Genomic DNA, 22951 nt, shown 5'->3' with positions numbered 1-22951 from the left:
ATTGGAGTAAAAATCTGTCTGGGGATTGGCCCTGCTTTAAGCAGGGGGTTGGACTAGATGAGGTCCCTTCCAACCCTGATATTATATACACTACCAGACTTTTTCAGCAGGCTTAGCATAACTAGGCAGGCCAGGAGGGGAAGAGGGTGTCCAGCAGAAGTGACCATGACCCTGCCGCTTTCCTTGTCAAAGCCTTCTATGAAGCTGCTGAAGGCTGTGTCTTTTAAAACAAAACAAAAACCAAACACACACACACACACACAAAAGAAACCCAAAATCAGGATGTCTAGCTATATCTTTGGACTATTGTATGGAAATACAGCTGCAGGACTAATGGTTTAAAAGTGCTTGCTCAATGGTTTTTCTTTGGTTGATACGTTGATGTAATTGTATCAGTTACTAACATAAACGGGGTCTGAGTAATTTGGATTTGACCTTCTTGACATCTCTTTGAATCCCCAGTGACAAATGGATAGCTGGCCATTTGAACCTTGTCATTTGACCCCTCCAGACCATGGGTAACTAGTGGTTGGAAGCACTCTAACTTTTTGCATATCTGTGTGTGCTTGAGAGCTAATAAAATAGTAAGTTTGGATGAAAGCACTTTAGATTTGTGCCAATCTTTAATCAGATGGATGTGCTGTGTCCCCCTTTGATTTGTTCCTAAAACTGCCTCACAAAGAGTACAGTTACCCTGAGGTTAGGGTTGAGAGAACCCTGGGTAACAAAGGGACCATTGTGATCATATAGTCTGACCTTCTGTATAACAGACAACACTGTGGGTATGTCTACACTACGGGATTATTCAGATTTTACGTAAACCAGTTTTGTAAAACAGATTGTATAAAGTCGAGTGCACACGGCCACACTACGCACATTAATTCGGCGGTGTGCGTCCATGGTCCGAGACTAGCATCGATTTCCAGAGCGTTGCACTGTGGGTAGCTTTCCCCTAGCTATTCCATAGTTCCTGCAGTCTCCCCCGCCCATTGGAATTCTGGGTTGAGATCCCAATGCATGATAGTGCAAAAACAGTGTCGTGGGTGATTCTGGGTAAATGTCGTCACTCATTCCTTCCTCTGTGAAAGCAACGGCAGACAATCATTTCGTGCCCTTTTTCCCTGGACTACCCTAGCAGACGCCATAGCATGGCAACCATGGAGCCCGTTTTGCCTTTTGTCACTGTTACCGTATGTGTACTGGATGCCGCTGACAGAGGCGGTACTGCAGCACTACACAGCAGCATTCATTTGCCATTGCAAGGTAGCAGAGATAGTTACCAGTTGTTCTGTACTGTCTGCTGTGCTATTGTAAATTGGCGATGAGATGATGGTTAGCAGTCGTTCTGTACCGTCTGCTGCTGTCATGGGTGCTCCTGGGTGGCCTTAGCTGAGGTTGGCTGGGGGCGCAAAGACAAAAATGGGAATGACTCCCCGAGTCAATCCCTCCTTTATGGTTTATCTAAAAATAGAGTCAGTCCTGCCTACAATACGGGGCAAGTGTACTAGAGAACCAGTGTATCAGAGAACCAGAGAGCACAGCCGCTCCGTGTCAGATCCCACAGAAATGACGAGCTGCATGCCATTCAGAGGGGTGCCCCTGCAACAACCCCACCCGTTGCTTCCCTCCTCCCCCAACCTTTCTGGGCTACTGTTGCAGTGTCCCCCCATTTGTGTGATGAAGTAATGAAGAATGCAGGAGTAAGAAACACTGACTTTTTAGTGAGATAAAATGAGGGGGAGGAAGCCTCCAGCTGCTATGATAGTGCAGGCAGGACATTAAACAGTGGAGGGGAGAGGAGCCCAGCATCCCCCGGGTGGGGGGGCTGATGGAACTCAGCCCCCACTTGCTATGATCAGGACAGTTACCAGCCGTTCTGTACCATCTACCGGGAATGACCGGAAGTCATTCCTATTTTTACCCAGGCGCCCCCAGCTGACCTCACCTGAGGCCAGCCAGGAGCACTCATGGGCTGATGATGACGATGGATAGCAGTCATATTGTACAGTCTGCCACCGGGGAGGGGTGGGGAGAGGATGCTGCTAATCATTGCCGCAGCACTGCGTCTGCCAGCAGCATGCAGTAGACATAGGGTGACATAAAAAAGTCGAGAAACGATTTTTTCCCCTTTTCTTTCACGGGTAGGAGTGGGGGTAAAATTGACGACATATACCCTGAAACATCCTGGACAATGTGTTTGACCCTACAGGCACTAGGAGCTCAGCCAAGAATGCAAATGCTTTTCGGAGACTGCGGGGACTGCGGAATAGCTGGAGTCCTCAGTACCCCCTCCCTCCTTCCATGAGCATCCATTTGATTCTTTGGCTTTCCGTTACGCTTGTCACACAGCACTGTGCTGTGGCCTCTGTCTATCGTAGCCTGGAGATTTTTTCAAATGCTTTCTCATTTCGTCTTCTGTAACAGAGCTGTGATAGAACAGATTTGCCTCCCTATACAGCGATCAGATCCAGTATCTCCCGTACGGCCCATGCTGGAGCTCTTTGGACTGTATCGCCATCCGTGCTGATCAGAGCTCCACGATGGGCAAACAGGAAATGAAATTTAAAAGTTCGCGGGACTTTTCCTGTTTACCTGGCCAGTGCATCTGAGTTCAGATTGCTGTCCAAGGCAGTCACAATGGTGCACTGTGGGATACTGCCCGGAGGCCAATACTGTCGATTTGCAGCCACACTAACCCTAACCTTATATGGTAATACCGATTTCAGCGCTACTCCTCTCGTCGGGGAGGAGTACAGAAATCGGTTTAAAGAGCCCTTTATATCGATATAAAGGGCCTCGCTGTGTGGACGGGTGCAGCGTTAAATCAGTTTAACGCTGCTAAAATAGGTTTAAACGCATAGTGTGGACCAGGCCTGAACTTCCTTTGAATTAATTCCTCTTTGAACTAGAGCATACCTTTTGGAAAAAACATCTACATTTGATTTAAAATTTTCTAGTGAAGGAGAATCCACTGCTTCCTTTGGCAAATTGTTCCAGTGACTAATTACCCTCAGTTTAAAAAAATTATGCCTTATTTCCAGTCTGAATTTGTCTAACTTCACCATCCATACTCTGGATCTCATTATACTTTTGTTTGCTAGACTAAAGAGCCCATTATCAAATATTTGTTCTCCATGTGGTAGATAGACTGTGATCAAGTCACTCCTTAAACTTCTCTAAGTGAAACAAATTGAGCTTCTTGAGTCTACTATAAAGCATATTTTCCAACCCTTTAATCATTCTCATGGCTCTTCTTCCTACTCTCCCCAATTTATCAACATCCTTCTTGAAGTAAGATTTTCTCAAGAGCCTGCTGGATCAGGCACTGTGGTGTGTGGGTGTTTTTGTTTTAAAGTGGTTTTCAGTATATAAATGTACAGTAATTACAACAAATCCTTCCCCTCTCCCACTATTAACAGATAAGAAGACAACAGAATGGAGAATAAAGAGAAAAACAATGGTGAGATTAAAGAAAAACAAGCAGTGAAAAAGAAAGTGGTGAGTTTGCGTTCCCCCCCCCCCCAACATCTGCCTCCTAAATCTTTTATCAAGACTGGGCTGAGGGACTTATTGGCTGCCGCTTCCAGCAGCTCCCATTGGCGTGGAGCAGCAAACCACAGCCAGTGGGAGCCACGATAGGCCAGACCTGTGGGACCCACGATAGGCCAGACCTGCAGGCAGGGCAGGTAAACAAACTGGCTCGGCCTGCCAGGGCTTTCCCTGCACAAATGGCGACCCCAGTTTGAGAAACACTGATCGAGACATTCACTTTGGGAGTACAGATACAGAATATAATTGACAACAAGCAGACTACTATCACTAATATTCAGATCTGTAAAGGTATTTTGGCATTGCAGTGCTCAGAGTTGCAACATTTAATAATTTAGGCACCTAAATCTCATGTTTAGAAAGGGATTTAGGCACTTAGCAGCCAAGATCCCATTGACTGTCTTAAGAGCCTAAATACCTTTCTGATCATGAGATTTAGACTCCTAAATACCGTTATAAATCTGGGTCTAATTGCTTTATGATTTTTTTGAGGTGGAAGAAGAGTCTTGTGGTTCAGGCACCATCGTGGGATTTATGGGATTGGGGTTCAGTTTCTGGGATATCTTTCACCCCTTGTTGGTCTTATCTATTCAGACTGTAAGCTTTCTGGAATGGGGACTGTCTCTTACTGTGTATCTGCACAGTGTCTAGAACACTGAGGATCTGAACTCTGAGTTGCTGCCATTATTCAGATTTTGAAATAACTCAAATGCTTCTTGGGGCAAACTAAATGTTTTAGGAGGTTTGAAGGAGAGGTGCTGATAGGACCTTTCCTGTGGAAACCCTTCAGTTTTGCTCCTCCCCTTGCTGTGCCATAGCCTCTTTGTCAACCTTCTAGAAATGTTGCATAACCCTTTTCTCACAGCAAGAAGAGAGCAAGATAAGTTGTCCGTGAGTAAGAAAGCTGGGGAGTTACGTAAGGGAATGATTTGATGGCCATACATGAAGATGCATGGCAGTGTATTTTGTTTGGTTGCTGATGGTCTTCTATGAATGATAAGAGGCCAAAAGCATTTAGTGTGTCCAGGCAAAGCTTGTACAAAAAAATCATACACAGTCACAGGTGCAGTTGCCCTGAAACTATTTTTTCCCCCCTTTGTGGTCCACCAAGGGCACCCACTTAAAGGTTTCCAGTTCCCAGCCATAACCTGTCCTGCATGGAGACCCATGTTACACTGCTTAAACAGGACAGCATCTGTGCTTTGCTTTCTCTCCAAAGGCTATGACCAGTGTATTGCCCGTAGTTATAAGTTACCACACAGCTCCTTCTAAACAAGTGTAATGCTGACAGACCCCGGTCGTCAGCAGGCGAAATCGAACCTGGGACCTCTGGAGCTTAGCTTCTACCGCATGAGCTAAAAGCCAACTGCCTGGTAACTAAGGCTGTAGAGCAGACTCATTTTCTCTCCCTCTGAGTGGTCTTGGTGCCACTAGATGGGACAGAATACCACACCCAGAAGGAGTGTGGGTTACACAAGCACTTTTATTCTTAAAGTAAAAGCGCTACATAGAAAACTTTCTAGAACAATCAGAGTTCCTATATGCATGCTAAAAAGCTTACCACAGGTCATCCCCCAACTGTAACCAAGGGCTCTAGATTTTTTTAGTCCTTAAAAACCCACTGCTGGGTTTTCTCTTTGGTTAGAAATTCATATCCATCTTAGATCCAGAACCAGAACAAAAGAGGGAACATCAGTTGTTCCTTTACAGTTCGAGTCTTTGATCTTGGCCTTCTGTTACAGGGAATCAGTGGACAATAACCCTCTCCTCAGAGAGTAGCTTCAAAAGGTTGCGCTTTTTTTCATAACTGGAATGGAGTAATTTGCATTAACCTCTACCTAGGGATTCCCCAGGAAATTCACTTAACACTTATAGTCCCCAAAGTCCATACTTGTTCGGAACACTTTCAATATAGTCTTTTTGAATTCACATCAGTTGTAAGACCTGGATCTCACAGCCCTTGCCCAGAGAGGTAACATACAATTCTGGCTCATGAAAATATACAAAAACTTTATACAATAAGATCTTTCAGGAATATTGCAGGAAATTCCCCTGTCTCACACACATTCCAAAGTTGAGGGGAGTGTGTCTGGCTGGGAGGAGGGTGTTGGGGCGGGGGGGAGGAAGCAGTGTTGAAATGAGAAATACATAGGGGGTGGGTGGGTGTCAGATTTCACCAGCATTGCTTCTTTTGTGAGTAAGAATGTAAAATTTGTGAATAAAATGAACCAGAAAAGCATATCAGCGTGTTTGCTTACTTCTTTGTATCCTAAAAAGGAATTCTCCTATTCCAGAGGCCAGATTCTCCATTGATTTGAATCTTGCATCATTGCTAACCCCCATACAAAGCAAATGTAAAATGTTATGACCTTTACACTCAGATATCAATGAGTACACAAAGTACATGTCAATGGAAAAATCAAATCCCACAAGTCACTTCTTGGATTGTTCTGAAACCAGGACACATAAAAAGTTACCACATTATAGCTCCTTTCACATTCACAATACTTTGCCACAACAAACTGGGCATTTTTGTTAGTTATGAAAATGAAAGACTGCAGATGTATAGTTTGTCAGAAATGGAAACGGTACAGTTCTTCTTCGAGTGATTGCTCATATCCATTCCAGTTAGGTGTACGCGCCGCGCGTGCACATTCGTCGGAAAACTTTTACCCTAGCAACTCAGTGGGCCGGCAGGTCGCCCCCTAGAGTGGCGCCACCATGGCACTCCATATATACTCCTGCCGGCCCACCCGCTCCTCAGTTCCTTCTTACCGCCCGTGTCGGTCGTTGGAACAGTGGAGCGCGGCTTAGCTGACCTCCACTTCCCTAGCTACTCGTCGCCACAGTCTTATTCACAGGTCAAGGCCTGCTGTTTATTATAGAGCAATCCACTCTGGTCCCCACGCAGAGGTTGGGCTCCCTAGGGGCTATCCTGGTCTCCTACCTAGCCGGAGCCTGCTTATCGCAACTGAGATTTTAGGCGATGGCAACAATCATCTGAGGTCTGAAGGCTTTCCCAACGACCTCAGCTCGTTCTTGTCTCAGTCTCCTGGGTCCATGGTTGCCCGCAAGTTTGTAACCAAACACGCCAAGCTCCGCCTCCGTCCTCTCCAAGTCCGGCTCACTGCCCCTGACGGCGAACGCCTCATCTCTCTGCTCGAGTGTTCATAGTCACCTCTGAGCTTTAAGGCCTTTGGTCTTCTAGGGAGCTGGCATTCCTCCTCAATGCCCCAAAAATTGAGAGTAGTCCGCCTGGCATGCCAGGGGTTCCAGCGGCAGCTGCGAGGCCGTTGTATCTCGGTGTTTACAGCCAACACAACGACCAGGTGCTTCATAAGTATTCAGGGGGGACATAGTCCTCCCCCCCCCTTTTTTTTGTCAGGAGGCCATCCATTTCCGGGTCTTTGCATGGCCCACTCGATGGAGCTGGCGACGTCCTTTCTCCCAGGCGTTTGGAACGTCCTAACTCTTTGCCTCAGCAGGTCTTTCCTGCCTTACGAGTGATCACTCTGCCCCATGTGAGGCGTCCCGCTTTCCGGAAGTGGAGATGTTTCCTCACACAGACCTGTTCGCTCACCGCGAGAGCAGGAAATGCCAGGTGTTCTGCTCCTTCCAAGATCTCTCCTCGGAATCGATCTTGGACGCATTCCTGATGCCGTGGAAAGGCCAACTGCATTATGCCTTCCCACTGTTCCCACTGGTTCATTAGGTCCTGCTCAAACTGCGCAGGGGCAGAGCGTGCATCATCATCATGATCACTCCAGAATGGTCCAGGCAGCGCTGACATACCACGTTACTCGGCCTGTCAGCCCAGACCTCATCACTCAGGGCAACGACAGGCTTCGTCACTCGGACCTGCAGCCTCTTCGTCTCACGGTGGCTGCTGCGTACCTGAGTCGGGGTGACAGGCAGCCTTCCACCTGGTCAACGTCCGGGCCAGGTGGAAGCGTTTCTTTTACAGCTGCAATACGCTCGATCTTGCTCCTGCTGAGGTCTCGATCCCCTCTGTTTGGCCTGCCTCTGGCCTTCAGCGGCAGGACCTGGCGGTATCAGCGCTGAGGATACACTCAGCAGCCATCTCTACCTTCCAGCAGGCTGAGATGGACGTTCAGTGTTCTCACGCTCTATGGGTTCGAGGTCCCTCAAGGGCTTGGAGCGCTTGCACCCTCGGGTGCGCCGCCCAGCCCCGCCCTGGGACCTCAACCTAGTCTTGGCCGGACGGGTCTCTGAGATCAGAGCTCTTACGGGGGTTCCGCCGTACACTAGGTTTCACAATGACAAGGTGCAGTTATGATCGCACCCGGCTTTCCTCCCTAAGGTGTTTTGGCCTTTCATGTTACCCACAGCTCAACGCAATGGGCGCAACCGTTGCACTCCTTGAACATCTGTGGAGTGCTCGCATTTTATTGTGCTGACAGAACCATTTCCTAAGGTGCCCCAGCTCTGTCCCGGTAGCGGGCCAAAGGGAGGGCTTGCTTGTTTTCCTCTCAGAGGATCTCCTCTGGGGTGATGGCGAACATCCCCACTTGTTATGATTTGGCTCATATTTCCCCAAGCCACATCACCGTGCATTCTACCAGGGCTCAGGCTTCATCTGCCGCCTTGCTGGCTCGTGTTTCTACCCACGAGATCTGTCGCGAAGCTCCATTGGTCCTCGGTCCATACCTTTGCTTCGCAGTATGCCCTATTTAGCAGTCAAGAGAGGCTGTAGCCTCTGGCTCAGCAGTTTTATTCTGCCACATTTCACTCCGACCCCACCGCCTTTGTAAGGCTTGGGATTCACCTAACTGGAATGGATATGAGCAATCACTCGAAGAAGAAAAGACGGTTACTCACCTTTGTAACTGTTGTTCTTCGAGATGTGTTGCTCATATCCATTCCACACCCGCCCTCCTTCCCCACTGTCGGAGTAGCCGGCAAGAAGGAACTGAGGAGCGGGTGGGCCGGCAGGAGTATATATGGAGCGCCATGGTGGCGCCACTCTAGGGGGCGACCTGCCGGCCCACTGAGTTGCTAGGGTAAAAGTTTTCCGACGAATGTGCACGCGCGGCGCGTACACCTAACTGGAATGGATATGAGCAACACATCTCGAAGAACAACAGTTACAAAGGTGAGTAACTGTCTTATTTATGGCAGTAATAAGTGCACATGGTTGGGAACATTCCAAAACACACTTTTCATTATTGCCAAGGGAACATTATTGTTGAGTAGGTGACTTACATAAAACTCTTCCAAATTCATAATTCACTGGTTTAGGGTGGGCACATTTAAAAAGCAGTAGTTCTAACTTGAGTTTTTTCCCTGCTCATGTGTTTAACTAGTATCTGTTATATAATACTAATGTAGGTGTGTCACATCTGTTTGCCAGAAGGCTTGTGAAAACATTTAATTGCAGCACAGCTAAGGTCTCAAAATTCTTGGTACAACTGAAGCTTGTTACATGTCACTTTTTCTGTGACCTGCCAACTGGAAATGAAGTGCACTAGATGAAATCCTGTGGGCCTTAGTTGGGCAGAACTCCCACTGCATTCTAACAGGCACCTGTCTCAAGTAAGAAGGGTGTATGGACAGCAGGATTGCACCCACAGTGACTGTACTTCACACAAACTGGTGCACCAGCACAATAGTATCAGATCATATAATTTCAAAGCAGTTAATTGCCACTTTAGATGGGCTGGAGTGTTTGGATTTTAACTAAAGCACTTGTTAACTTCTAACAAAGCTGATTGTTCAATAATGATAGTTTCTTCACGTGTATAGTCTTGTAATCTGCAAATCCCTGCTAGAGGGACATACTGACTTGATATTTAAGAACTAAAAAGACGGACATGAAATGTCATGGTTAATTTGCATATACCAGCATGTTTAAAATAATCACTGAGCCAAAAGCACATGCGGTCAATTGACATGCACATGCAATCACGGTAGTTGTGTACCACAGAAATGTAGGGCTCAAGAAGTCATTGAGTCCACCCCCCCCCTCCATGCCGAGGCAGGATTAAGTGTACCTGGACCATCACTGACTAGGCTGACCAGATGTCTCGATTTTATACGGACAATCCGATTTTTGAGTCTTTTTCTTATATAGGCTCCTATTACACCCTCCACTCCCTGTCCCGATTTTTCACAGTTGCTGTCTGGTCACCTTATCCCTGACAGATGTTTGTCTAACCTTAAAAACATTCAGTGATGGTGATTCCTCAATCTCTTTAGGTAATCAATTCCAGTACTTAACTATTCTCATAGTTAGAAAGCTTTCAGGTATCTAGTTTAAATCTGTCAACAGTTTTAATAATTTTGTTGTATAATAAACCAAGTCGACTATGTTCCTATCTCAAAGCGTGATGCCAATAAAAAATACAGCAGCTAAAATATATCCTTAAAGGTCCCCAGAGTCACTGCACCAAGTTTCTACTTTACTGAAGGAAAACACCTGTGGCTACAATATCACCCTACAAATCTGACCTCTGTGATTCTCAGTAAGACCTCTGACAATTACAGACCACCATGCAAGTGCCAAACATCAAGGTTATATGTCTCTCAGAGGTGAAATTGCTTGTAATGTTCAGCAAGGCAGCAATTCAGTACCTCGCCTTATGTAATTACTGCAGTGACTCTGGGGACAATAGAAATGAAGCAACTGCAGAGTGGACATAGTGTAGTCACATAATGCAGGTCAAATAGAATCAGAGAACTGGAAGGGACCTCCACAAGCCATCTAGTCCAGTCTCCTGCACTCAAGGCAGAACAGCTGATTATGTTTTGGCATGTGATAATCTTGTTCCTATTCTGTATGGATAACAAAGGACAACTGCAGGAACTGTCATTCTCACCCAGAACAACCTGTACAGATCAGTGGGCAAGTTAAGCACTGCTTGTGCAGCCCACCCCAATCAGACTGTTTTATGCAATGCAGAGCCGGCCAATGCCGAAAACTGAACGAGCTGATTTCACTGAGGTATTGTATTTCCCCTTGAACTGCTCCTGGATCCTCACTGGCGCTGGAAGACACCAGCGTGCCCCCGACGCAAATGCACCTTCACGGGGAACTTTTATCTATATTGGTCACCAGTAGTTGGGGGGGGGGGAGCATGAAGATCAGCTTGAGCGTCACGCCCCCAGTTAGCAGGTCGCCAACATCCGCTCCTGCAGCTGTTCCCCTGGCGCAGGGAATCCCCGCGCCCGTGACACAAGCCTGTCACAACGGCAGTGCAACTCACACCAACCTCTGCAGCACAGTTTGCAGGGACGCGGTGCTGATGGAGTCCCGCAAACGTGCGGCAGCGAACTAAACTCACCCCGGCTCCCGCAGGAGACTCCTCCCCGCTGCCTAACCTGCACAGCACCGCCGGATTGCAGCGTGCCAAGCCCCCGGGCTCCCCGCGAGACGCTGTCCCCGGGTAGCCACACTCAAGATGTCTGCAGGGCTGCTCCGGCACGCCGGCTGCACGTGTGCACGGACTGGCTGGCTCGCCTCACAGGCAGCTGGGCTAAGGCGGCGCCACGGGACCAAACCTCACCCGAAAACGGCCAATTGAACGTCCGTGAGACAAAGTACCAAGCCCCAGCCGCAGAGAGAAAAACTCCAGTAGCACCACGTGGCTGCTAACGGTAATTTCTGCCGGATTTGGAAAATGAAACCAGAGCGAGTCCGGCTGGCCTCTGGGAGTTGCGTTTGCACTGTTACACAACGCGCTCCGTTTCTCAATGTGGAGCAACCGGTGGGAAAGCGCTGCAGAGCTCGGTGCGGGGTTTGCACATCTCCCCCGGGGCCAGGGCTTTCTCCACCGGCGTGCCGTGCCCATGGGGCGCACGGACTGGCCAGCCTCCTGACAGAGAACTGGGCCAAGGCGGCAGCACGGGACCCAAGCTCACCCCTGAAATGGCCAATGTAGAGCCCCTGATACAAAGGACCAGTCGGAGAGAGAAAACCGTAAGTAGCACCAGGTGGCTGCTAAACGGTAATTTGTGCTGGGAGCATGAAACGAAACAATGATCCTGCCTCACCCAAAGAAGCTTTTCCTTGCATTTCAATTTTGTGGCTCAACTAAGTAATTTAGTGGAAAGATCAGAAATGGGGTAGGATTTTTCATGGACTTTCTCTGCCAAGCCCGTGCAATTGTACTATGACCAAAGGGCAACTGGAACAAAGTCTCTTGTGTATTAAAGAAGACAAAAATAAAGAGGAGGGACAAAAGGGATTTTTTTCCTTCCAGCCTTAGTGGAACAAGTGAGTAGGGATGCAGGGTACCTAGCAAGGTAACTACATCTCCACTCTCCTTGAGAGTAGAGCAAAAAACCCACCTTAGTCCTTTCTCTCTTAGGAAAGTTGTGGTGCTGTTGTTTTAGTAGAGAGAGGCTGTCTGATACACAGCTGTGAGACCACAGAGCTAAAAATACGACCATTAGCAGAGTACCTACCACACAGAGTAGAACCCAGAGTTACCCTGGGGGAAAGGAGTGAACTGCTGTCACCATTACTGTAGATAAGAGCAGGAGAATGACCTTTACAGGTGCAAGACAAAGGCCTGGTCTACAGTGAGGGGATCAATCTAAGGCAGTGGTCCCCAACCTTTTTGGCTGGCGGGAGCCAGCCGAAAGGGACACTGTGGCAGTGGAGATCCACCCGCGAAATGCCGCCGAATTTCGGCGGCATTTTGGCAGCAAGCCTCTCGATGACTTCGCTTGCCCGTCAACAAGCAACGTCATCGAGAGGCTCCCTGCCGAAATTCAGTAGCAATGCCTCTCGATGACGTCACTTGTCAATGGCAAGCGGCATCATCGAGAGGTGTCACCGCCGAAATTCGGGAGCGATGCCTCTCAATGATGTCATTGTCGACGGCAAGCGGCATCAGTGAGACGGTGTCACCGCCGAATTCGGGAGCGATGCCTCTCAATGATGTCATGTCGATGGCACGCGGGCATCAGTGAGAGGGTCCCCGCCAAAACGCCGCAGCGGCATTTTGGTGGGTGCTCTCCCGGGGGCCAGGACATGGGCGCATTAAGATGCCCTCGCGGGCGCCATGGCGCCCGCAGGCACCGCATTGGGGGACCCCTGATCTAAGGCCCTGGCTACACTGGCGCTTTACAGCGCTGCAACTTCTCACTCGGGTGTGAAAAAACATCCCCCGAGCACAGCAAGTTTACAGCGCTGTAAAGCGCCAGTGTAAACCGTCTCCCAGCACTTAAGCTAATCCCTCGGGGAGGTGGAGTACTGCAGCGCTGGGAGAGCTCTCTCAAGCGCTGGTGCCGCGACCACACTTGCACTCAGAGTGCTCCCGTGGGAGCGCTTTGGAGTTTCGAAGTGTAGCCAAGACTCTTGATATCCAATTTCAGCTAGGAGGAATAGTGTAGCTGAAGTCGTTGTATCTTAGATTGACTTACTTCGCATCCTCATGGCCGGGGGATGACGGCTGCTACTCCCGTTGACTCTGCTTCGGCCTCTCGCCCTGCAACTTTGGAATAGCTCAGCACTTCTTTAAATTGGGCCCCTTTCAGGTGTCTCAAGTTGGGCACTCAAAATCTAGGCACTATAATAGTCACATATGAAAATCTAGACAGTATCTCTTTAAGTCACCTGGATACTGGTGAAATATTACATTTACACTTGCTACTTAATTGGAACCTTCGGGACCCTGTAACTCTGTACAACTAAAAGTTTGAATTGGGCTTTAAACAAGAGGACTGCAACATGTTGCAATTCAAAATAAAAGACTGAATTTAAGAGTTGCACGTTAGTGGATAATTCTTCTGTTAATTCTGGACAAGAGAGAATGCTATGAGGAAAAATATTGTTAAGAGATGTAGGGACAGTATGACTCATAGGCCATGCTGTTGAGAACTTTGGTATTAATGGGACATTCGATTACTTGGATTGTTCAAAGATCTTTGTTCTGAACTCACTGTTATAACTTCACCTAAGGGAGAGTCATCAATGTGGTAACAGGCACAACTGTGCCTTGAACGATGACCTCTGACTGAAGCAAGGACACTGATGGTATAAAGTGTAAAGCAAAGGAGTGTATGAGGAGTGGTAGTTAATGTTATGCTGTTTACTTTCTCAGTTATCATCCATCTGTGTTTGTAATGAATAAGGGAAAGAATTTTTAAAGTGCTTAGGATCCCATTCAGAATTAATATGTTTCTCCAAAGCAGGTGTCTGATAAAGCTCTTACTTAATTCTGCTTTCTTATGTGTCTTGCACTCCTGAAATTGAGTAAATCTAGACTAGTGAGACTGAAGAGGCAGGTCACAAACACAAGTGAAGCATGCTGCTTAAAACTCTTGAGCAAGCAGTTTGAGTAACTTCCGATAGTGGTTAATATGCTTGGAAGAGAGGTTGCATGGCATGCAAGTGACATATAAACCCTGTACAGGAGTGGCAGTACTACAGTGTAAAAAGATGAGGTAGAGGTGTATTTCTAATTGGCAGCATTTCTGTGACTCTGTACTCTGGGTCTTCCACTTTTTAACCCCATAGGCATATGTATTTAGTCTCTTGCTGCAAACCTCATTCATTCACTGAGTTTTGGAATGCCTAGAGTGCCTTTCCCTAACCATCATGTGGGAATGCCCAGCTGGATCTGTTCTTTTAATTTCTTCTTGGCTACTTACCTTCTAGCCTGCCTTTAACTCAATATTTGAAGCAGGTCTAGTGGTGCAGTAAGACTGGTATGAAGGGTGGCAGCATGGTATGGTGGGTGTAAAGAGCCTGCATTTCTAAAATCACCCCTTCTAATCAAACTGAATGACACTTTTTTTTTCCCATTGTTCCTTTCTGGAAATTGGCTGATTGGAACAAACCATCTTGTATCCCATTGTGTTTATGGGCTTACTACATTTCCCACCAGGAATTCCTGCACACAATTCTCACTGCCTTGAATGGGAGAAGAATGGTTAACAAGCTGTGTAATTCTCTGAAATTTACCATAGTGCACAGAAGCAGTTAGCTCCAGGCCCTCCAATACAGCATGTTTGTGAGCTCTCTGTGACTTCAGATACAGGAGGTGACTGACCTCAGCAGACATTGTCCCCTAGTGCTGCAACCTTTGCCCAGGACACATTAATCTCCTACAGTTTGTTAGTAAACCATGCCTGGCCATGATAATGCAAAGGAAAGAATGCTTAATAGCCACTCTGTCAACTTCAGTAGACAACAGACACTGTATGTTGATCCACTAACCAGTTCAAGCAATGACTCCCAGGATGAGGCGCTATAAAGTCCCTAATAATCCCCTGGAAATGCTCTGGAGCCAGCAGATTATTTCTAAAGCGGCTCCATTTTAACAGGTCCATTCATTCCTGAGAGGAATAAAAACTATGATAATTGTCCTTAGGAACTTTTTAACCCTGTATCTGCATACCAGAGGCAGACTCATCTGTTTAAGCTCAGTCTGATTATTTCCTAAGTCCCATTTTCAAAGGATTTAAGCATTAGTGAGACTAAAACCTATTGACTTTCAATTACTGTAAACCATTTAGGACAATTTATGCAGTATCTGCATGCCACAAATTCAAGGGCCAGTAAAGATGAGCTTTCATCAAGATCAGCATCCCAAAGTGACTCTTCCACTGGGGCAGGAATTTCCATGAACAATTCTGTAGAGCTTTGATGCAGGGGAGGTACAGGTCGCTCCTCTGATTGTGCTCTGGTACCCATGCTGAGCGCACATTCCATTCTAGTCATCTTTGACACAGAGAACAAATGGATAATGTTGGGAAATAGAAGGAACGTTTAAATCCCAACCTACCACTGTCCATAAAATGGACAGATTTCACAGGCATAATCAGAAACTGAGAGAAACAGACATTTTTGTGGTATCAGTCTTGACTTGTGATTATGAGAACAGTGAAAGATGAATGCACTAGATACAAAATATTCAGTGGGATGCAAGACTGTTAAGCCTGGCAGAAACTCCAACTGCAGAATGATCCTACCCTTGGTGCAGCTGTTGAGATGGCAAATATGAAACAGCAGATTGCTAACACAAGTGGTCAATGCAAAGACAACTAAAGAAGGGGCACCAGTTGACAATTACTGACACAGACGTGGTAGGAAAAAACCTGTCCAGCTAACTTCACATGGTTGTAGCAAATAACTACTAGAATATTTGTCTCAGATCTTCAAAATCCAGTGGAAACTAGAATGATGGAGCCCTGTTCCTGGGCTGTCTCATAGTAACTGCTGGGCTGATCTTGGATACGATACAATATGACCTACAACGAAGGACCCTACCTGAATCGCAGGATGGTCTTCAAATAATTTCAGCTGTTGTTTTGGAAAAGTATTAGTGGACCTTTATCAATAGCCGTAAATTTGGAAAAGCCACAGTAGACCTATTTGTTTAAGAAAAATTTGCTAGAATGATATAAACACTCAACTGGTATATTATGCCTGCAAACTTTTTGATAACCAGTGTTGGGATTTGGTGGTTCCCAGTGAGTCTGATGCTGGGTAGAAATCATGGGACTTCGATTCAATGCGATTCGATTCAATTCAATAAAGCTTTATTCAACATGTGCACAAAGAGAGCCCCTGGTACAAAGAATCAGGCAGAGTCCCTCCAGCAAGGAGCCCCTCCCCTCGCTACTTTATAGCACATGGTGCTTATATAACAAGTTATATAACAACTTACATAACATGAACCTTAACCAATCAGAGTTAAACAAACCCATATATGGGTTTGTTTATCACATGCTCATTGTGCTCCAGTCCACATGCCGAGCTCACACCCCTCCCCATGGCCTTCTTCAGAATGTTGCTAGGCTGGTGAGCCACAGCATGCTTCCCTATGCATAAGCACCTGTAAACCACATTTTATCTAAAATAAACACAACCATACCCTTCAAGCTCCTCCATTTGGTTTTGGGGCTAAGAACAATTCTTAGACCCCACTAACACCACTTCCTTGTATTTATTAGGAGCAATAATTAGCTTACTTAACTATAATTTTAGGAACAAATAAACTAATACATAATATTACAATAAAATAATAAGTTCTTATGCCATTGCGAGAACACAACCCAAATCCATTTTTATTTGTTTTGTTTTTACAATGGCAAATCCTTTTATTCACTGAATCAGTGTAACTGCCCTACCACTTTTTTCAATATTTCTTTTAAAAGGCTTAACACAATAGGAAGAACTAGATATTTAAGCAAGGCTTGCCTGCCAAAGTTAACCACTTACATTTATACCAAATAGTGGAGTTCTTTCTTACTGCTATATTATTTATTAACTTACATTACATGCATTATTAAGTCAGGTCCCAACATTTGAGATAAGGCTTGTCCTGACTTTAGGTTTTCCATACACAAAACCCATTCTCCCAGGATGGAACATTGGTTCCGTGGGAAAGCCATGTAGTTATCTCCGGCCCTTATGCTACACAGGTGTCTGTGACATGCGAAAGGAAGTGGGTGCCCTGGCTGAGCCTCCAGTTCAGGAATTAACATCCCTTTAAGGATGCAATGACCCCTGTTATCGATAGGGACCACTCTCCTGCCACCATTAAGGTGAAGACATTCAGTTCTCAAGAACCACAGCTGTTATCCAACATGGCACTTGTGGCACGAGTGAGTCTCCTAGCAGGGCTGCAACTTTCATGTTGAACACCAGGATGTTACCGTGCCAGGATGATAATACAATTTTTCCACATGCCTAGACCAATGCTTGCTCATACATTTTAGAAGTTCTTAATAGATGGCTGAGTACAGCAGTGAGGACCCTGACCAACTGTTGCTGAGTTAAGGTAATCTCTTACTTGATTAGACGTGAACCCACTTTTACCACAGTAAACTGTTATTTCTGCTACTAACAAATTTTAACCCAGTTCTTAGTATTAGATTTGAGTGATGGCATTTACAACTGATCCAGTGGCTCCTCCCCAGGTAATTACATCAATATTTTAGCTACATCAGCTGCAGTGGCCTGGCCACTGGGAAAGCTTTTACCCATTTAGTAAAGTGATCCATGATCACCAGAACATATTTTTTCCCTCTGCACCTTGGCAGGGGACCAATGAAAAATATTTGTAACTGCTCGAAGGGCTGTGTTGGTCTTGGCTGATGTCGCATTCTCACTTTTACTGTGGGAGCAGAATTACATTGAGCACACGTTACACACCTTCTCACATAATCATGCACGTTTGCATTAAGCTTAGGGTGCCACAGGTGTTTGACATACGGTGAATCACCCTTCGTGCTTCATCATGTTCCAACATGTGATACACTTGTATTATAGTTCCCATTAGCACATTTGGTAACACTAATGTGTTCCTGGATCTCTCCAAGTGATATTATTACACAGTTTGCCCCCATTATCCATTCATAACCACTTTTCTGCCCTTGGTGCAGTGTGCTGAATTGTCCTGTAATTCAAAAAAGTTTGGGTTTTTATGAGAGGCTGTGTTGCAGCAATTAATTGGGTCTCTTTACTTTCCACTGCTGCTTGTTTAGCTAGTTCATCTGCCCTTCGGTTCCCCTTGCTATGAGGATCTGTCCCTTTTGTATGGGCCTTTACTTTTATTACTGCTACTTCAGTAGGTTTCTGCATGGCTGCATGAAGTTTCTGCACTATCCCCCATTTTGTATTGGGGATCCTGTACTTGTCAGGAATCCTCGATTTACCCACAAGTTAAGGTAATCATGTACAACCCCAAAGCGAATCTAGAATCAGTATATATGTTTATAGCATGACCTTCCGCAGCTTCACATGTTGCAATTAATGCCTGTAGTTCTGCTACTTGGGCCGATGCTCCAGGTAAACTGCCATGCGCCACCAGCTGCCCATCTTGAGTACAAACAGCCCATCCTGTGTGTCGCTTGCCGTTGACAGAAGGAAGAACCATCCACGTATAGGCAAGGGGCATCAGGTATTTCAGTTTCTTTTACCAATGGAAGGTCCATGGGCTCTACCTTAAGGCACCATGATGCGGGTGTCCCTATCTAGGCTAGGAATGAGGGTGGCAGGGTTTAGCAATGATGCTGTTACAGATGTACTGAAGGCATTAGCAAACTGTTTCCCATCGAGTCCATCTTGCCACATGGACTGCCGAAGATTTCTTTCCTGATAAAATAGCAAGGACAGTATGAGGCAAACAATATTTACATCCTGTGCACCAATAAGTGGTAAGGCCTGATTTAGGGCCATAGAAGCTCCTTCCACTGCCTGGAGGCACAGTGGCATTGCTTGTGCGACAGCATCTAGTTTAGAAGAGTAGTATGCTACTGGGCGCTGTTTATCCCCATGTTTTTGTGTTAACACTGCTGCCATATGTCCCTCACCGACATGCGTGTACAATGTAAAAGGCATTAATGGATTAGGAAGTCCCAACCCTGGGGCAGTACTTAGCCTCTGTTTCAATGTGGTAAATGCCTGTTCACATTCAAATATCCACTTAATTGCATTATGTGGTCCACCAGCACCCTTTAGGAGATTATTAAGGGGCTGGACAATCCTTGAATAACTTGGGATTTGAGTTTGGCAGAAATTGAATAGCCCCAACTCTTTCCTAACTCCCCTGACTGTAATTGGTTGTGGGCATGCATTAATAGCCTCAATGAGGTAACAGTTAAACACTTGTACCCCTTGGATATTAGATACCCCAGGTATGATACTTCCTCCTTTGCGATCTGAGCCTTTTTAGCATTACATTTTACCCCACTGTCTGCCAAGTGCTGCAGGATCACTTCTAAGTCTTTCATGTGCGTTTGGCCATCTGGTGAAGAGACAAGAAGATCATCAACATACTGTACAACACAAAAAGTCATGTCTGGCAGCTTTGCCAGCACTCAGCTAACTCTATGAAACAAATTAGTGAGTTATGAAAACCCTGGCTTAGGCGAGTAAAGGTATATTGCTTCCTTTTAACAGTGAATGCAAACCAAAATTGACTATGCACAGGAAAAGACCAAAAGCCATTGCTAATGTCCAAGGCTGAAAACACTATGTGATCATCAAAAGCATATAAGCCTCCCACTACCATCCACTCCTGTACCTTTTCCCAGAAAGGTAGGTTTGGGTTATTAAGCTGCAAGATGGCAATTCTTTTAACATGCTCCGCAAATCAGATGGGCTTATAGGAGTATGCTCTAGACGACTAATAATAGCAGGGTTCCCTTCCCCTTGATTAGGATTAGGGACAGTATGCACTCTCACTGGAGCCATGACACTAGACTGATAGCCCCATGTTCCATATGTAGGGTCCAAAGGTGCTGAGGGACAAGATCTCTTTCCCTGCAAGTCTGCTTCTTTATATTTTTGTTTCTCCTTGCAGTTTTTCTACCTCTGCTTCTAACTCTTCTACCCTTCCTTTTAGCATAGTACTCTTTCTAACCAGCTTTCATAATCAACAATTAAACACATACCAGCCATTTCATCCTTCTCTTTGCTGTTTTTTAACTTGTACACCAACAAGCAACATAATAGGGATGTTTAGTTGGATAATCATGTGTTGGATATCCTTGTTTCAATGCCTTGTCATACTGAGACAGGACAGATTTCACAGCCAGCAACCTTACATCTACACTGAGGACATCATCTTCCTCAGATAAATATTGTGGTTTATGCACAAAATCAATGTTGCCCGCCTGTAATAGGGGGTGGTATCCTTTATTTTAATCATACAGCCAAAATATCTCCACAAGAAAGCTAATAAACTTACAGCTACAATAGTTATAAAAGCACTAACCATATACTCTTCATATTGTGGATCATTATTTCCTTATCTTTCCAAATTTATAACTACAATTCTGTTTACAGACTAACAACAATTTATTCCAATAAAACACACCAGACTGAAATGCTCAATCAGCAGATTAATCCTTTTTCCAATTTATTTGATCTGCACAATTCCAATTCCAATTAGGAGATTTGGGCCTGCCAACACATCAGCTAGAGGTACTTATGGCTATACCTGCCCCTACACTAACTGTTCGTCCTTACAGCCTCTATGATTTCCCACTTCAACAGCACTTAGTCAGAGGAACTTACAGCTTGGCCAGCCCCCACACTAAGTACAATGCCTTAAGACTGCAACAAATTCCAATTAGGAGATCTGGGCCTGCCAACACATCAGCTAGAGGTACTTATGGCTATACCTGCCCCTACACTAACTGTTGGTCCTTACAGCCTCTATGATTTCCCACTTCAACAGCACTTAGAGGAATTTACAGCTTGGCCAGCCCCCACACTAAGTACAATGCCTTAAGACTGCAACAAATTCCAATTAGGAGATCTGGGCCTGCCAACACATCAGCTAGAGGTACTTATGGTTTTACCTGCCCCTACACTAACTGTTGGTCCTTACAGCCTCTTTGATTTCCCACTTCAACAGCACTTAGTCAGAGGAACTTACAGCTTAGCCAGCGCCCACACTAACTACAATGCCTTAAGACTGCAACAACCCCCCTAAATTCCCCAGCACCTAGACTTGCTTACTACAAAAGGTATGAGAGTCACCAGTCAGGTCAGAGACACACAACCAAATAAAAAATGAACAATCTCACCCTCTAATTTGATTGTAGGTCGTGATCCTGAAGGATATTTCAGACCCTGCTCGCTGCGCCAAGAAACTGTTGGGATTTGGTGGTTCCCAGTGAGTCTGATGCTGGGTAGAAATTATGGGACTTTGATCCAATGCGATTCAATTCAATTCAATAAAGCTTTATTCAACATGTGCACAAAGAGAGCCCCTGGTACAAAGAATCAGGCAAAGTCCCTCTAGCAAGGAGCCCCTCCCCTCACTACTTTATAGCACATGGTGCTTATATAACAAGTTATATAACAACTTACATAACATGAACCTTAACCAATCAGAGTTAAACAAACCCATATATGGGTTTGTTTATCACATGCTCATTGTGCTCCAGTCCACATGCCGAGCTCACACCCCTCCCCATGGTCTTCTTCAGAATGTTGCTAGGCCGGTGAGCCACAGCATGCTTCCCTATGCATAAGCACCCTGTAAACCACATTTTAGTTAAAATAAACACAACCATACCCTTCACCAGACAATCTGGTGCAACTATAGGAGTGTAACCAGGATGAGGTGAGTGGGTAGCTGCCCAGGCCAGAAAGCCGTGTTGGGGGTGAAATGACAAAAACTGGTATGGGGGTAGAGCCTTGCAGTGGGTATAGTATTGCCACTCTTACTTCTGCTGCTGGTGGCGGCAGCGCCACCTTCAGGGCTGAGCGGCAGCACCGCTGCCAGCAGCAGCACAGAAGTAAGGGTGGCAATACCATGTCTACTGCAGGACTCTACTCCCCTACCATTTCCGCCCCTCCCCCTTCCTCACTGGTTTTGTGCTCTGGGTGGCTCCCTTGCTCACCATGTAGGAGCAGGATTTTGTAATTGTACTATGAGAATTAATGTATGTTGGATTTCATCCTGCCAGCCACCCTTTTGAATAGCAGAAAGGAATGAAAGACCAGAACATCCTTATGACCGGTTATGGTCACCCTTTTGTTTTAGGATGTTATAATGTCTACTGTGGTTTCCTATATGTATTACAAATTAGGCACTCTAGTTAAATATACATTTCTTTGTTTTAAGGTTTAGAAAGTAAGAGACAGGATCTTGTATTGTGTCTATGTTAAGGAAATCAGAGGAACGTTGAAGGCCTGCGCCCCAATGTACATTGTTTTGATTATAAGATTTAGGAAGGCTTAATTTACAATGCCTTTTCTTGCTCAACATAAAAACTGCTGTATACCTTTAACTGTAAAAAAACTGTTTGTGTGAATGAGGAACATATGCATCAGGAAAAGATAAGGTGTGAAGGCCATTGTTATAGCCAGATGGTCAAGGAAGAAGGAGTGAAGAGACTTAAAGGACATCAGAGAATCATAAATGTGCATCCTTAATGAAGGGCAGATTGATGACCCTGCAGTGAAGGCTGGCACCCAAAGGGCAATTGATTAAATCTAAACAAAGGACAGGATGATCCTCTCCGAGGTGTATTGGAATATTTACATCAAAAGATACAGCAATTAAGAAGTAACCTGGTCAGAAACTGACACAGCAAAATCCATAAACTTCAACAGAGAAAATAGACTATAAGACAGGGTGCTCTGCCATGGGGCTTTGGGTTCATCTTGCCACACTCCAGGAGCATTGGATCGTGACCAAGAGAGCCCTGCTCCCCTTTGCGAGCAATGTAGCTGGCCACTAGATTGATCCAGACTCAGGACTGGTAACTATAAACATCAACTGGCGAGAGTGTGTGTGTGTGTGTGTGTGTGTGTGTGTGTGATTGAAAAGCATATGCTAACTGTTGTATTCTCAGTAAATGCGGCATTATTGCCTTCTCCCCTGTAAAGATACCATGTGCTTTGTATAGCATAACAGCCCCACCCTGGTTATGGCCTGCACAAAACTCTCCAAGATCATTTCATGTA

At 45.7% G+C, this 22951-nt stretch overlaps 1 protein-coding gene across 1 annotated transcript in view; it reads left to right on the top strand.

The window, feature by feature from the left end:
• SLC2A9 (solute carrier family 2 member 9) overlaps window positions 1-22951 on the top strand; it is a 231455-nt gene that overhangs the window by 41603 nt on the left and 166901 nt on the right. Inside the window, 1 exon segment of the mRNA XM_030563908.1 lies at window positions 3420-3498. Within this exon segment, the coding sequence (XP_030419768.1) occupies window positions 3436-3498 (63 nt within the window). The 5' untranslated portion in view covers window positions 3420-3435.

The sequence above is a fragment of the Gopherus evgoodei genome, chromosome 5 (assembly GCF_007399415.2).
Source record: "Gopherus evgoodei ecotype Sinaloan lineage chromosome 5, rGopEvg1_v1.p, whole genome shotgun sequence".
Taxonomy (NCBI): domain Eukaryota; kingdom Metazoa; phylum Chordata; order Testudines; family Testudinidae; genus Gopherus; species Gopherus evgoodei.
Note: the sequence above shows the minus strand (reverse complement) of the source record. Positions and strands in the feature narration are given on the sequence as shown.